A 14,774-nucleotide genomic window follows, 5' to 3' on the forward strand; every position below is an offset into this window, starting at 1 on the left:
GATACCATGTTTTCTGGGCACTTTTTACAAATAAAATCAGGTCCTCCATTATTAGAGATCATCTGAAATCCTGGTAGACACATACATGAAGTTCCTAAAAAGAAAAGAGCCAATTTTGACCTTGGTAAATAAAAATAATAAAACTCCAAATAGGGAAACTTTCAATATTCTTAAGATCTTAAAAAGCAGTATAGCTGTTAAGAGCAAATCCAGAAACATACTATGTGGGTTCTAATCTTAATTCTGCTATTTAGCTGTGTGATCTTTAGCAAGTTACTGAACTCTGTGCCTAGATTTCCACTTTGGCAAAACGGGAACGATAACAGTACTTACCTCATAGGTTTGGTATGAGTATTAAATTAGTTATTATATGGAAAGTGCTTAGAATGTGTATGGCACACAGTAGGTATTTTGTTTCCTATCACTTTAACTGCAAGCAGAACTCAATTATTAAAGTACTGAACTTTAATTTTAATAATCAAACTATTCACTAACTGCTATGGGAAATTTTACAGTTCTACTTCATCCAACCATACACATATATTAAATGATCTCAAATATACTTTACCAAAACAAAACTTAATTAGCAAAATCATCCTGATTCAAATAAATGGCTATTTTTCACTAAACAGACAGTAGACTTTATAACCGTTATTCAACTTGCTGGATAGGTAAGGTCAGCATTCTCTAAGGACACATCAAGTGGAAACAGATCCCATAGGAATCTATGTGGTAGAATGCATAGGATATTTGGGTTCGTAAGTACGAAGCTACTACCACCTTACACTTTAAGACTCTGTGAAACGCTTTCTCATTCATATTTCCTCACCTGGGGAGCCTGACCAGTCTTATGTAATGACTTAAATGAGGACATATCAAGTCTGAAGATGGCAAAAGTTAACACCATGGGTGACCAAATCAAGACTGAAAAACATCCTAGACTTTAGAATATGGAAAAAGTCTTATTCTGAGCAGTTTCAGTGAGGAGAACTAGGACCAAATGGTGGAAGTTTCAAGAAAAAAGAAATAAGCTTACTCTAAAGAGACTTCAAGGGCAATTAGTAATATTCGATAATAAAAGGTATAAGTCCTAAGGAAATCTATATTAAGGACACACGATATAGTGGGAAAATACACGGGTAGAAACTGAGGGCAAGGAGACAAAAGTTCTTCCGATCCACAATTTAGGTGACAAATAAAGATATTACAACATCAACTGGGCTTCAGTTTCCTTATCCGTAAAATGAGGAGACTGGACCTGATCCTGATTAAGGTCCCTTATAGCTCTAGGTTTCTAGGATTTGAAAAGCAAAATAAAGAGTTAACAGTTTGTAAGCGCTCATTTGCATTCCCTCCCCGACCCGTCCTGTGACCTCCTCCTTTATACTTCGCTAATTCTCTATTTCTTTTCTGTCTCTGGTAGGCGACTTTCCAGATGCCACCCGAAAGACCCCCCGATGAGAAGCGGGGGACTGACGCGGAGAAATTCATTACTGGCGCTGGCTCACGGCGTAGCTTACTCTGGGTTCCCCAACCTCAACTGGGTGCAAGCTGCAATCCTCCAAGGAAACCCATCTCTTACGCTTTGGCGGTTACGTTTCCTGAAAATTTCTTCCCGCAGGCGGAAAAAAGGTGTTTCAGAGACACGCCAGGGACTGAGGGCAGCAACAAGGGGAAGTATTCGAGCTTTGGCTACGGCCCACCCTGAACGGTCTCACCTCGGGCATCCCGCCTCTGGTTGGCTCCGCACGGGACACAGGACAGCGCGGAGATATCGAAGTACTGGTTGTGGCCGCAGGACTCTGGCTGCAGGAATGGGAAGGAGAAGGTCTGGGCGTGTGAGACTCGCGGGAAGACCAGCAGAAGGAATACATGCGCAGCAGCCGCGGATGAGACAGACCAAGCCGCCATGGCTACCCCGGGCCCACCGCTGCCCGTCACCATGGTGCAGACGCCCGCGGCCGCGCAGTCTGTGGCGTCCCATCAGCCGCTGCGGCGAACCTGTAGAGCCGATTGGACAACTCCGTCTGGGGATCCGGAAGTGTCTGAAGTTGCTGCCTGGTTGCTAGGTGAGCCAAGCCGCGGGAAGCCGGCTGGTCTGAAAGGATGGGTTACAGAGGCAAGCTAATCCTGTAGGCTGGCGGGCCGCAACTGGCTTTTAAAAAATGTGTTTCCGGCGCCTGGGTAGCTCAGTGGGTTAAAGCCTCTGCCTTCGGCTCAGGTCGTGATCCCAGGGTCCTCTGATCGAGCCCCGCATCGGGCTCTCTGCTCAGCGGGGAGCCTGCTTCCTCCTCTCTCTGCCTGCCTCTCTGCCTGCTTGTGATCTCTGTCTGTAAAAAATAAAATAAAATAAAATAAAAAATAAAAATGTGTTTCAAACCCATTGCCGTGATGCGCTGTCAGTTTAGGAGGTCGGTAAATAGAATAACACAGCAAAGGCAGTGTCTGAGTTTATTACACAAATTAAGAGTTGAGTTGTTTCATTTCGCTGTTGAATGATGTTTACATCAGAATTTATTCAGACCCCAAGCCATTTTCACATGAAAGAAGACATTACAACAGTGTATTTGTCAAAACACGTTTGTCAGAAAAGTAGGGAAAAACCCACTGATTTGAAATATGCAATGCTAGATTGGCTTAAAAAAACAAGAAAGACCATTCCTGGCAGACTGTTCTTTGGGTTTCTAGTTTCCTTGTTTTGGATCAAGGAAATCATGCATATATAATGAGATTGTCTTTTGTCAATAAAGAAGGAATCTAATTTTTAACCTAATTTACGCATACATGAATGTTGCCTTTCAAAGCAAGTACCTTTGGAGGCTGTTACCACAAAAATATTTTAGAATTACCTTTAGAGCCAGTTTACAGATTGTATAAGAAAATTTTACGTCTTAATGTTTAAATCTCACGTCTGTTTCTGTTGCATTTTGTTTGTTTTATTTTGTTTTCACACCCTCCACTCTCCCAATACAATTACCCAGCATAATTTTTAGCCCCTTAGTCATCAATAGTAGCTTGAAACAAATGTGGCTTTCTCAAATGTTTTTCCAGTAAAAATGATTTGTCACTATTAAGGAAAATACATACATACACAATTCTTTTTTTTTTAATTTTTTATTTTTTATAAACATATATTTTTATCGCCAGGGGTACAGGTCTGTGAATCGCCAGGTTTACATACTTCACAGCACTCACCAAAGCACATACCCTCCCCAATGTCCATAACCCCACCCCCCTTCTCTCAACCCCCCTCCCCCCAAAAACCCTCAGTTTGTTTTGTAAGATTAAGAGTCACTTATGCTTTGTCTCCCTCCCAGTCCCATCTTGTTTCATTTATTCTTCTCCTACCCACTTAAGCATACATACACAATTCTTAATGCATGTTGAAAACACATCTAAGTTAAATTAGATAACTTTAACCATTAACCCCCATCAGGCCTAGTATTTCTCATGTAGCTTTCCCTAATAGACCAGCATTCACCCAGTCACTAATATCAATGGTAGAGGACACAGGAGAAATATGTTCTGAAAACTCTTCCTTAAAGATGAATTCTAAAAAGCGTTTTTGAGTAATTATGCATTGTTGGAGTGTCTAGTTGATAGTGAAAAATCACTTATCTGAATAAGATTTTTAAAAAACTGACTATACAAATGTTAATGTGGACTCAGAAAGGGTATGGTCAGAATAGTTGAGATTAATCTGCAAAAGCTTTGTATGGATGATTTTTAATTCTAGTCTTCTTTAGTTAAGTGCATACTGTTATATGTTCTGTGGAAGGGATTGGGACAATATTTACTCAGTGCCTCCTATGTAATTAAAGCAATAAAAGAGCTTCCATTCATGATGGTTTTCTTTGTGTCCCACACTGTGCACTATACTAAGTTCTTGGCAGCATTAATCTTAATTCTTCATAATAACCCTTTGAGGGAATACTATCCCTTTTTGTATCCTTTAAGAAAAAAGAACAAGAACAACAACAACAACAAAGAAAGAAATTGAAGATCAAGAAAGTAACATTCTGGGCACCTGGGTGGTTGAGCGACTACCTTCAGCTCAGGTCATGGTCCTGGAGTCCTGGGATGAAGTCCCTCATCAGGCTCCCTGCTCAGCAGGGCGGGGGGGCTTCTGCTTCTCCCTCTGACCTTCCCCCTCTCTTGCTCACTTGCTCTCATTCTCTCAAATAAACAAATAAATTAAATCTTAAGAAAAAAAAAAAAGAAAGCATTTTAGGAAGTGGTGGAACTAGAATTCATCTCCATCTAGCCAACTCCACAACCTGTTAACTTTAAAGTTTATTAAGTGGCTTCTTTGTCGAATAGACAGAGAAAAATGTTGGCATTCTACATGTAGGACAAACCTATTGCCTTTAGTTAATAAGGTGATACTGCTATCGTATACCATGGACACTGGAACTGTGATTGTCTAAGACCTTTGGGCATTACACCTAACAAAACTGCTCCAAAGTGGGGTGCCTGGGTGGCTTAGTCGGTTAAGCAGCTGCCTTCGGCTCAGGTCATGATCCCAGAGTCCTGGGATCGAGCTTCACATCTGGCTCCTTGCTCAGCAGGGAGCATGCTTCTTCCCAGCCTGCTGTTCCACTACTTGTGCTTGTTCTCTGTATATCTCTCTCCCTTGCTCTCTCTGTGTCAAATAAATAAATAAAATCTTAAAAAAAAAAAACTTGCTCCAAAGAGCTAAATAAAGACCTTAGTTGTAGTGAAAGGATTCAAAATACAGTTAGGTTTGTCATAACTGTGGATACTGTGGGTTCAACTGTATAAACAACTTATACAAGGATAGCAGAAAGAATGTTAGCTAAAACTGTAAACATAAATTGGGACTGTATCATTAGAGATATTTTTGCTGCAAGTAAATAGATCACATAGTTTTTTTGCTGCTCTTGCTGCAAGTAAATAGACCACATAGCCAGTTTGCAATGGCTTAAACAAAAACAAACATGAGAAGTCTGGAGATAGTTGGTCCCTGGTCTTCCTTCAATAATGTCAGATAGTCATCACTGCAGTTTCCTTGGCTTTTCCTATTAGTTGAGTATGTTTCCCTCAAACCAGATACCAATATTCAGATTTAAGACAGGAAGAAGATGAGCTGAGCTGAACCAGAGATATTTCCACTGGTTCTTTTAAAAGATGAAAGCAAATGTTTTCTCTGTGTCATGTATAGTGCTAAACTTCTTATATGCGTTATTTGAATCTTTTTAACAACCCTATGAATAGACAGTGCATTTACCAGGTTTAAGGACTTACCCAGTATCACTCAGCTAAAATGTGAGAAGAGTGGATGAAACTAGAATAACATGGTTTAATGTCAGCTTACAAAGGTGAATCAAAATCCATGAGAGGATGAGTTCAAAGGGGATAGCAAATGCTTATTGAACACCTATAATGAGATAGGTGCTGCACCATGCCTTACCTACATTAAAAAATTAAAGCAATGGTGGAGGGAGAGGCAGGAGAGGATGAATGGAAGAGCTGTTTCAGAGGAAGAATCATGAGAATGTTATGACTTGGACAAAGAAACAAAAGAGAAGAAACAAAAATAAAGATCACTCAGTATCTGACTAGGATGGCTAGGTGGATTGTGACATTATAGGAAGATAGAAATGTCTGGGAACAGATAAAATTTTCTGACTGAATATGGAAAAAAATATAGGTAGAAATTTAAGTTATAAGAATTGGAGTGCCTGGGTGGCTCAGTTGGTTGAGTGTCTGCCTTTGGCTCAGGTCATGATCCCAGGGTTCTGGGATCAAGTCCCACCATGGGCTCCCTGCCCAACAGGGAGTCGCTTCTCCCTCTCCCTCTGCCCTCCCCACCCCTGCTCATTCTCTCTCTCCCTCAAGCTCTTTCTCTCTCTCTCTCAAATAAATGGATAAAATCTTTTTTTAAAATAAAGTTATAGGAATTATCTGTTTGTGGGAGTTGGGGCCATATAATAATTTAAATAATTGATATTAATTGCTTGTTTTCATGTGTCAGGCACTGTAATATCTCATTTAACAAAATTGGGACCATTATAATCACTTCTACCTTACAGATGAGAAAACCAAGACTTAGAAACAATATATGTCTTCCTAAGGTCATGCTCAGATCTTGATTCTAACTCCGGTAATTTGATACCAGAGCCCACACTTTGAACACTGATTCTTTACTGCTGCTCTTGAATCCCTGTCTATGCTTTCTTTGGCATGAATAAAGAAAGGGGAAAGGCAAGTAAGTCCATGAGGGGGATTAATTAATTAAAATATTACAAATAATGTGATGGGAAAAAATGCAAAGTGCAAAAATGGAGGTCGTGGTCAGAAAGGGGAATTAGTGCAGTCATGATCTTACAATCAGAGCACTTTGTGTGCTAAGCCCCGCTCTCTTTCCCAGTTTTCAGACTCTTGGGTGTTACTCTAGTCCCTTCTAGAACTGCTGCATCACATTCAATATATTCTACACTGAACTTGGCTTCCATGATGGAACAGGCAGCTTTTCTCCAGGTTATTCCTAGAATAAACTTTCTGGTTATCCCTGCTCTTTGCCCTTTGTTGGCTCAACTTCCTTCACCTAAATATTATACGGAGAATCCCCGAAGGCTCAGTCCTAGACTTTTTTTTCTCTTCTCATACTTTGGTTTCCCTGTGGATGATGTCAACCATATCTGTGACATCATTGACCAGTTTGGGGAGATGACTCATGTATTTATATATATTCAGGCCAAGGATCTTTTCTGAGCTCTGAACAGAATTTCCACTCTGGAATGAAGTATTTTTAATTCAAGGTCTCCAAAACAACCTACTAACTTCATCACTCCCCCAACTCCAACCTTGTCTTCTTCCAGTTTTTTATATCTCAGTTAATGGCACCATCATCCTACCTGAAATACAGACCAAAAATCTAAAAGTCACTTTCGATGCTTTTCTTCATCTTCCCATTTCAGTCTAGACTTGTTGTTGTTGTTGTTGTTGTTTTTAATCTACTAAATATTCCTTGAATTAATTGTCCAAATATCCCTTGAATTCACTTTTCTTAACCTCTACATCACTATCACCTTAAAATGCTACCTTCTCCCTTATGAATCACTGCAATTACCTATTTTAGACCTTAATTTTTCAGTGTTAGGCATTATTATTTTATTTTTTTGTTTAGGTATAATTGACATATAACATTATATTAGTTGTAGGTGTATAATATAATTCAGTATTTGTATGTATTGAGAAATGATCATAACAGTAAGTCTAGTTAACATCCATCACCATACAGTCACAAAATTTTTTTCTTGTAAGGAGAACTTTTAAGATCTACTCTAAGCAACTTTCAAATATGCAATACAGTATTATTAACTATAGTTACCATGCTGTATATTACATCTTTGTGACTTTTCTATAGCTGGAAGTTTATACTTTTTGACTCTCTTCACCCATTTCACCCACTCTATATCCCCCCACCCCACACCTCTGCAAACCACCAATCTGTTCTATGTTTGGGGGAGAGGGGTTTGTCATTTTTTAAAAAAATAGATTCCACCTGAGTGAGATCATATGGTATTTTTCTTTCTCTGTCAGACTTATTTCTTTTTTTTTCCAATTTATTTATTTTCAGAAAAACATTATTCATTATTTTTTCACCACACCCAGTGCTCCATGCAAGCCGTACCCTCTATAATACCCACCACCTGGTACCCGAACCTCCCACTCCCCCGCCACTTCAAACCCCTCAGACTGTTTTTCAGAGTCCATAGTCTCTCATGGTTCACCTCCCCTTCCAATTTACCCAAATTCCCTACTCCTCTCTAACACTCCTTGTCCTCCATGCTATTTGTTATGCTCCACAAATAAGTGAAACCATATGATAATTGACTCTCTCTGTTTGACTTATTTCACTCAGCATAATCTCTTCCAGTCCCGTCCATGTTGCTACAAAAGTTGGGTATTCATCCTTTCTGATGGAGGCATAATACTCCATAGTGTATATGGACCACATCTTCCTTATCCATTCATCCGTTGAAGGGCATCTTGGTTCTTTCCATAGTTTGGCGACTGTGGCCATTGCTGCTATAAACATTGGGGTACAGATGGCCCTTCTTTTCACTACGTCTGTATCTTTGGGGTAAATACCCAGGAGTACAATTTCAGGGTCATAGGGAAGCTCTATTTTTAATTTGTCAGACTTATTTCTAAGTACTTAGTGTAATGCCTCAAGGTCCATCCATGTTGTTGCAAATGGCAAGATTGTATTCTTTTTTATGACTGAATAATATTCCTATGTATGTGCATATAATCACATTTTCTTTATCCATTCATCCATTAATGAACACTTAGGTTGTTTCCAATGTTTCCATATCTTGGTTACTATAAATAATGTTACAATAAGTGTGAGGGTGCACATATCTTTTTGAGTTAGTGTTTTCATCTTCTTCAGATAAATACCCAGAAGTAGAATTGCTGGATCATATAATAGTTCTCTTTTTGGTTTTGAGAGGAACCTCCGTGGAAGGTTCCGTGATGGTTGTACCCATTTAAATTCTCACCAACAGCACACAAAGGTTTCCTTTTCTTCACATCCTCACCAAAACTTGTTTTATTTTTTATAATAACCCGTCTAACAGGTATGAGGTAAGATTTCATTGTGGTTTTTTTTTTTAAGATTTTATCCATTTATTTGACGAAGAGAGAGAGAGAGAGCACAAGCAGGGGGAGTGGCAGGCAGAGGGAGAGGAAGACGCAGACTTCCCACTGAACAGGGAACCTGATTGGGGCTCGATCCAAGGACCCCAAGATCATGACCCCAGCTGAAGGCAGACACTTAACCAACTGAGCCACCCAGGTGGTTTTTGATTTGTATTTCCCTAATGATTGGTGATGTTGAGTACATTTTCATGTACCTATTGACCATTTGTATGTTTTCTTTGGAAAAATGTCTATCCAAACCTTCTGCCCCCTTTCTGATCAGATTGTTTCTTTGCTGTTGAGTTGTAATAGTTGTGTATATATTTTGTATATTAACCCTTTATGAGATACATGATTTGTATGTGTTTTCACCTATTTTAGTAGTTTGCCTTTTCATTTTGTTGATGGTTTTCTTTGCTATGCAGAAGCTTTTTAATCTGATGTAGCCCAACTTGTTTATTTTTGCTTCAGTTGCCTCAGGCATCTATTTTTTTTAAAGATATTATTCAATCACTTGAGAACGTGTACATGCTTGCATGCATACTGTATGGGTGGCTTGCGGTTGGGGTAGAGGGAGAGGAAAAGCTGATAACTCCCCACTGAGCAGGGAACCCAACATGGAACTTGGATCGTAAGACTCTGAAATCATGACCTGAGCTGAAGGGAGACCCTTAACTGAGAAGCCACCCAGGTGCCCCTCAGGCATCTATGCTCTTAAACACATAAACCAAGAATGAAAAGACTATGCAATCTATTAAACTGGAAGGGGAAAGTGGAGTGTTTAAGAGAGATCTCAAGTTAAGTGTATTGCATATTCTCTTCTTTCGTGGTTTACTTCCTTTTTTGGATAGAGTAAATACTTCATCAACTTCCTGAAAAAAGATGCATAAGATGTAAAATTTTGAGACCTGCATATTTGCAAGTATCTTTATTCTTCCCTCACAGTTACTTAATAGTTTTCTTGGGTATGAAGTTCTAGTTTGGAAATACCCCTCAGAATTTTGGAGGTGTATTTATTTATTTATTTTAAGATTTTATTTATATATTTGACAGAGAGAGATCACAATTTAAAAAGAAAAACTAGGGGCGCCTGTGTGGCTCAGAGGGTTAAAGCCTCTGCCTCCGGCTTGGGTCATGATCCCAGGTTCCTGGGATCGAGCCCCACATTAAGCCCCTCATCGGGCTCTCTGCTCAGCAGGGAGCCTGTTTCCTCCTCTCTCTCTCTGCTTGCCTCTCTGCCTACTTGTGATCTCTATCTGTCAAACAAACAAATAAATAAATAAATAAAATCTTAAAAAAAAAAAACTGCTTTTTTTTTTTTTTCCTACATGGCCATTGAAAAATCTTCCATTTTGACTCTTTTGTGTTTAAATTTGTTTTTTACCTTCTGGAAGTCTTAAGGTTGTTCCTCTGTATTCATTTTTCTTAATTTTACAGTGTTGTGTCTTGGAGTATTTCAATGCCTTTTTCTATTTTATTGTATTTATTTGAGAGAAAGTGAGAGAAAGCATGTGCATGATTTGAGGGGTCAGGGGACAAAGGGGCAGGATCTCAAGTAGACTCCGATGTGGGGCCCCGGCTTACAACCCTGAGATCATGATCTGAGGCAAAACCAAGAGTCAGACACCACTGAGCCACCCAGGCACCCCAGGGTTGTGTCATTGTCTTCTTTTTGTTGAGCACTTGTTGATTTTAATGGTTCCTTTGAATATCTTTCATTTTTCCTATTCCCTCTTTCCAGATGCCCTATTTTCAGATATTGGACCTCCTAGACTATTTTGCTTATTTTCTTATATTATTTTTTCCATTTATTTTGTTTTGCTCTACTTTCTGGAAAATTTTCCAAGATTTTTCTGTCAAACATTCACTTGAATTTTTCATTTCCACTATTATTAATCAATTTCTTTTTTTTAAGATTTTATTTATTTATTTGACAGAGAGAGATCACAAGTAGACAGAGAGGCAGGCAGAGAGAGGGAAGCAGGATCCCTGCCAAGCAGAGAGCCCGATGTGGGACTCGATCCCAGGACCCTGAGATTATGACCTGAGCTGAAGGCAGCAGCTTACCCACTGAGCCACCCAGGCGCCCCTTATTAATCAATTTCTAAGAGCTTTTTTATTTTCTGACTATATCTCATTTATAACATCCCGGTATTCATGAATGCAATATTTTAGCTCTTTGAGGACATTAACTGACAGTGTTTCAAAGTTTTCTTCTCTCTGCACAATCTCTGTTTTTTCAGTTATGTTTTTTGTTTTTGTTATTTATGTATATGTGTATTATATCTATGTATATGTATGTTCATATATGTAATGTATGCATATTATAGTGGGGCACACTTAAAAGATAATAGGAAGCTCTAGGGGGCGCCTCAGTGGTGATCTCTGGTAATGATCTCGGGGTCCTGGGATGCAGCCCTGCATCCGGCTCTCTGCTTGGCGGGGAACCTGCTTCCCCCCGCTCTCTCTGCCTGCTGCTCTGCCTACTTGTGATCTCTCTCTCTGTCAAATAAATAAATATAAAATCTTGAAAAAAAAAAAGCTAATAGGAAGCTTAAGGACAAGCGGGAATCGCTTCTCAGCCTTTTGGCTAATACCAAGTGAAGGAAGGACAGGTGGGGCTCCTTGACTGGGCTACAATGTGTACCGTGATTTGCCTGGGCTTTCTTCGGGCATCCCCCCATGTCAGTATTTTTTCTTTCTTCTCTCTTGTAGTGCTGATCAGATTCCCCAGAAAGAAAAGCCTGGCTGCCCAGTTTAGTGGGGAAAGAGGGTGTGAGTTTTATCATTTAGTTTCATCATTTACATACTGTCTTTCTTTTATATAATAGAACCCCTGATCTCATTTGTACCCATTGTCCCCTAGTCAGACTTTCTCCAGGGAATAAGCTTTCAGTCTTCTGCTCTAGTGGGGGAGACACAGGTTTCTTGTTACCAGAAAGAAGGAGTCTTAAGTGCCTGTCTTTAGTGCTTTACAAATTAATGTTCAGCTAACTGTTTTTCACCTCCTTCCCCAGCAAAAGATACTGAGGGCTTCTAAGGCCTTTAGGACTTATTTGGTGCACATCAGATTGCTTCTTACCTTTTCTGTCAATTTAAGATTCAGCTCTCCTGGATTCACAAAAGAACTTAGGACCTATCCATCTGTTTCCTGCTCACAAAGTTTTTATCACTGCTGCCTCCTACTCTTGTTATCTTCATTTGCATCAGTTTTTGCTTCTTTCAAAAGTTCCTATTCTATCATTAGGATTTCTGGAAGGAATGGGAGTAAACACCTGTATTCAAACTGTCACCTTAAACTGGAAATCAAAAAAACCTGTTAACCTGTTCTCATACACATACTCTTGCCACCCTCTAATCCATTCTCCAAACCTCAGCCTGAGTAATCTTTTGAAATGCAAGTCTAATATATCACCTCTCTGCTTAAAATAGTTCATTGTTTTTTCCAAGGGGAAGCTCAAAGTCTTGAGCATGAACCCCAACTCCCAGCAGGGTCTGATTCTTCCTTCGTCCATTCACTGTCCTGTGCACTCTCATGCATTCTGCCTGCATTGGTCTTCTTTTGGTTTTCTAAATTCTGCTAAGCCAGTGCACCTCTCTGCATGAACCACCCCTCTTTCCTCCCCCTCCCTGGGAATTTCTATTTACTTTGTTAACTCACCCTTTTCTTCCCAACTCATCTGTCACTTCTTTAAGAAACTCCTCCTACCTTTTGTGATCAGGCCAGGCCCTCTTATAAAATACTCTCACAGCATCATGCATTTCCCTTTTATAGCTCTTGTCCCTGCTATAAATTCACATTCAGTTGAATAATTCTCACTAGTTTTCCTGTCCTTTCCTGTATGACCAGATTTATGAGAGCAAGAACCATGTCCAATTTTGTTCCCCATTGTCTCTTAGCATCTGGAGTTCTGCATTATACATTGTCATTTAATTCAATTTGCAGGAATGGAAAAGATTAAATCAAAACTTGCTTCATTCCTTCATTCTCTAATTTATTACCATCTTCTAAACTCTGAGGGGATCTCAATGCTGTCTTCTCTCACTTGATGCCTGCAAAGGGGGCAGAGGACCAATGTAATGTGGGTTAAGCCTGGAGTAGGCACTAGCCAGTCATGAGACAGAATTTTTTGTGTCCACAAAATTTTTTTGTTACATGCATCAGTAACCAGTCTCATGGAGGACTCCAGACATTTCTACCCATTGCATCTTGAGTTTGGAGTCACTAAGTAAAAAATTTGCCACAACACTTTACTTACATAGAAAAGAGACAGCAGGATCAGTTTCAACAGGTGTCAGTCCCCGGTGGCCAGTGGGTCTCTCCTGGCCACTGACACAAGGCAACTGGCCTAGGTGCCACACCCCTCTCATGCTGCAGTGGAAGCAACCTGGTCCCTCTCCTCAGGGGACAGATACAACAGTGGGTTGACCAAGTGACATATAATAGATGTTTTTGAAACACAGACAAGAGTACTTAGTGAGCCCAAAACAAGGAAGGATATTCCCACATAAGGTGACAGGCCAGGTGCAGTCTGTGTGGGCTCTTTAACTCTTGATAAGGAAGGGTTCCAGACTCAAGGCTTATTCTTGTGCAGCTGAGTGGGGGCTGAAAGACTGCCTGCAGGAGACTTCCAACACAAAACCTTCTACATTATTTTATTTTACTCTTTGGTTTTCTTCTTACATTGTCTTTGGAATTACAAGCATTGTATCATTTAGTCCTCAAAAATGGCCCTGAATGGTGGGTACTGTTATCTTCACCCTACAAATGGAATAGTTTAAGGATAAGGAACTCATTCACGGTCATGAAATGGCAGAGCTGAGATTTGAACTTGGATCTGCCTGACTGAGAAACCCAGTTCTTAATCTCCATGCTCTACATGTCCTCCTGTGTGTGATGGCATGTGCCCTGTCTTTTCTGCTATAGTGTAAGCATCCTGAGAAAAAGGGACTGCGAGTTCTTCACCCCAGTCTCTCAGGAGCCTTGGCAAGGTGCTTGATACACAGTCTGTGCTCAATAAATGCCAGTGGAATTGAATGGAAATCAACGTGTGCAAGAGGAGTAAAGGTCCTTGAAATTGAGAAAATCAAGGAACTCTGAAGACCAAGTGACAGAGGTTTTTTGTTTGTTAGTTTTTTATTTTATTTTTTTTAAAGATTTTATTTATTTATTTGACAGAGAGAAATCACAAGTAGATGGAGAGGCAGGCAGAGAGAGAGGGAAGCAGGCTCCCTGCTGAGCAGAGAGCCCGACGTGGGACTCGATCCCAGGACCCTGAGATCATGACCCGAGCCGAAGGCAGCGGCTTAACCCACTGAGCCATCCAGGCGCCCCGTTAGTTTGTTTTTTAAAGATTTTATTTATTTGACAGTCAGAGATCACAGGTAGGCAGAGAGGCAGGCAGAGAGAGAGGAAGGGAAGCAGGCTCCCTGCTGAGCAGAGAACCCGATGCAGGGCTTGATCCCAGGACCCTGAAATCAGGACCTGAGCTGAAAGTAGAGGCTTTAACCCACTGAGCCACCCAGGCACCCCAGTGACAGAGACTTTTATTGTGGTTGTTGAAGAGCTTAGAAGGGTAGCTAAAAACCATCTGATATCAAAATCATTCAGGAGGGTAGGAAGTCATGTAGATGTGGCAAAAAGCTTGGAGAGGCTAAATGCCCAGGCAGAGCCATGGAATGCTCATGGCTCAGTGTGGTTACCATATTTTAGGATACTCTTTGGTTTTGTTGTTCCAGAAACTTACTTTTCTTTCTGTTCTCTAAAATGACTAGGTTTCCATGTCGACATACTAAAGGTTCAAGAGCTATTCAATAACCAGAATACCATGTAATTAAACCCAATTACTTCTGCTGGAATTTTCTAGCTTTGATTGTAATGGTATTGTTATCTGAGTAAGGCAGAAGGCAGACTATAAAAGACAGGCATTCACTATAGTGTCTTGTTTGTGGAGAAAATCTGTGTGAGTAGAAGGGGCTAGTCATCCCAAAACAGTAAAAAAAGCTGGCAATACCTGTCTAATCTTGTCCCAAAGAGGCAGTCTGATCTAAGCACACTTGTTCGGACTAGCCTTATAGTAAGTGCTCAATAAATGATAGTTATT

At 40.2% G+C, this 14,774-nt stretch overlaps 1 protein-coding gene across 2 annotated transcripts in view; it reads right to left on the reverse strand.

Moving 5' to 3' along the window:
* The window catches only part of TMEM67 (transmembrane protein 67), a 52,152-nt gene extending 50,087 nt beyond the window's left edge, over nucleotides 1-2,065 (reverse strand). The window contains exons 1-2 of one of the 2 annotated variants that reach the window (XM_044245300.1): nucleotides 1,719-2,064; nucleotides 6-94 (exon numbers count right to left, since the gene is read on the reverse strand). In XM_044245300.1, coding sequence (XP_044101235.1) covers nucleotides 6-94; nucleotides 1,719-1,944 — 315 coding nt within the window. In that variant the 5' untranslated portion in view covers nucleotides 1,945-2,064. Of the gene's footprint in view, nucleotides 1-5; nucleotides 95-1,718 lie in introns of both variants that reach the window. The other variant, XM_044245301.1, reaches the window with a different exon arrangement.
* Nucleotides 2,066-14,774: the final 12,709 nt, after the last annotated feature.

This window comes from Neovison vison, chromosome 4 (genome assembly GCF_020171115.1).
Source record: "Neovison vison isolate M4711 chromosome 4, ASM_NN_V1, whole genome shotgun sequence".
NCBI lineage: Eukaryota > Metazoa > Chordata > Mammalia > Carnivora > Mustelidae > Neogale > Neogale vison.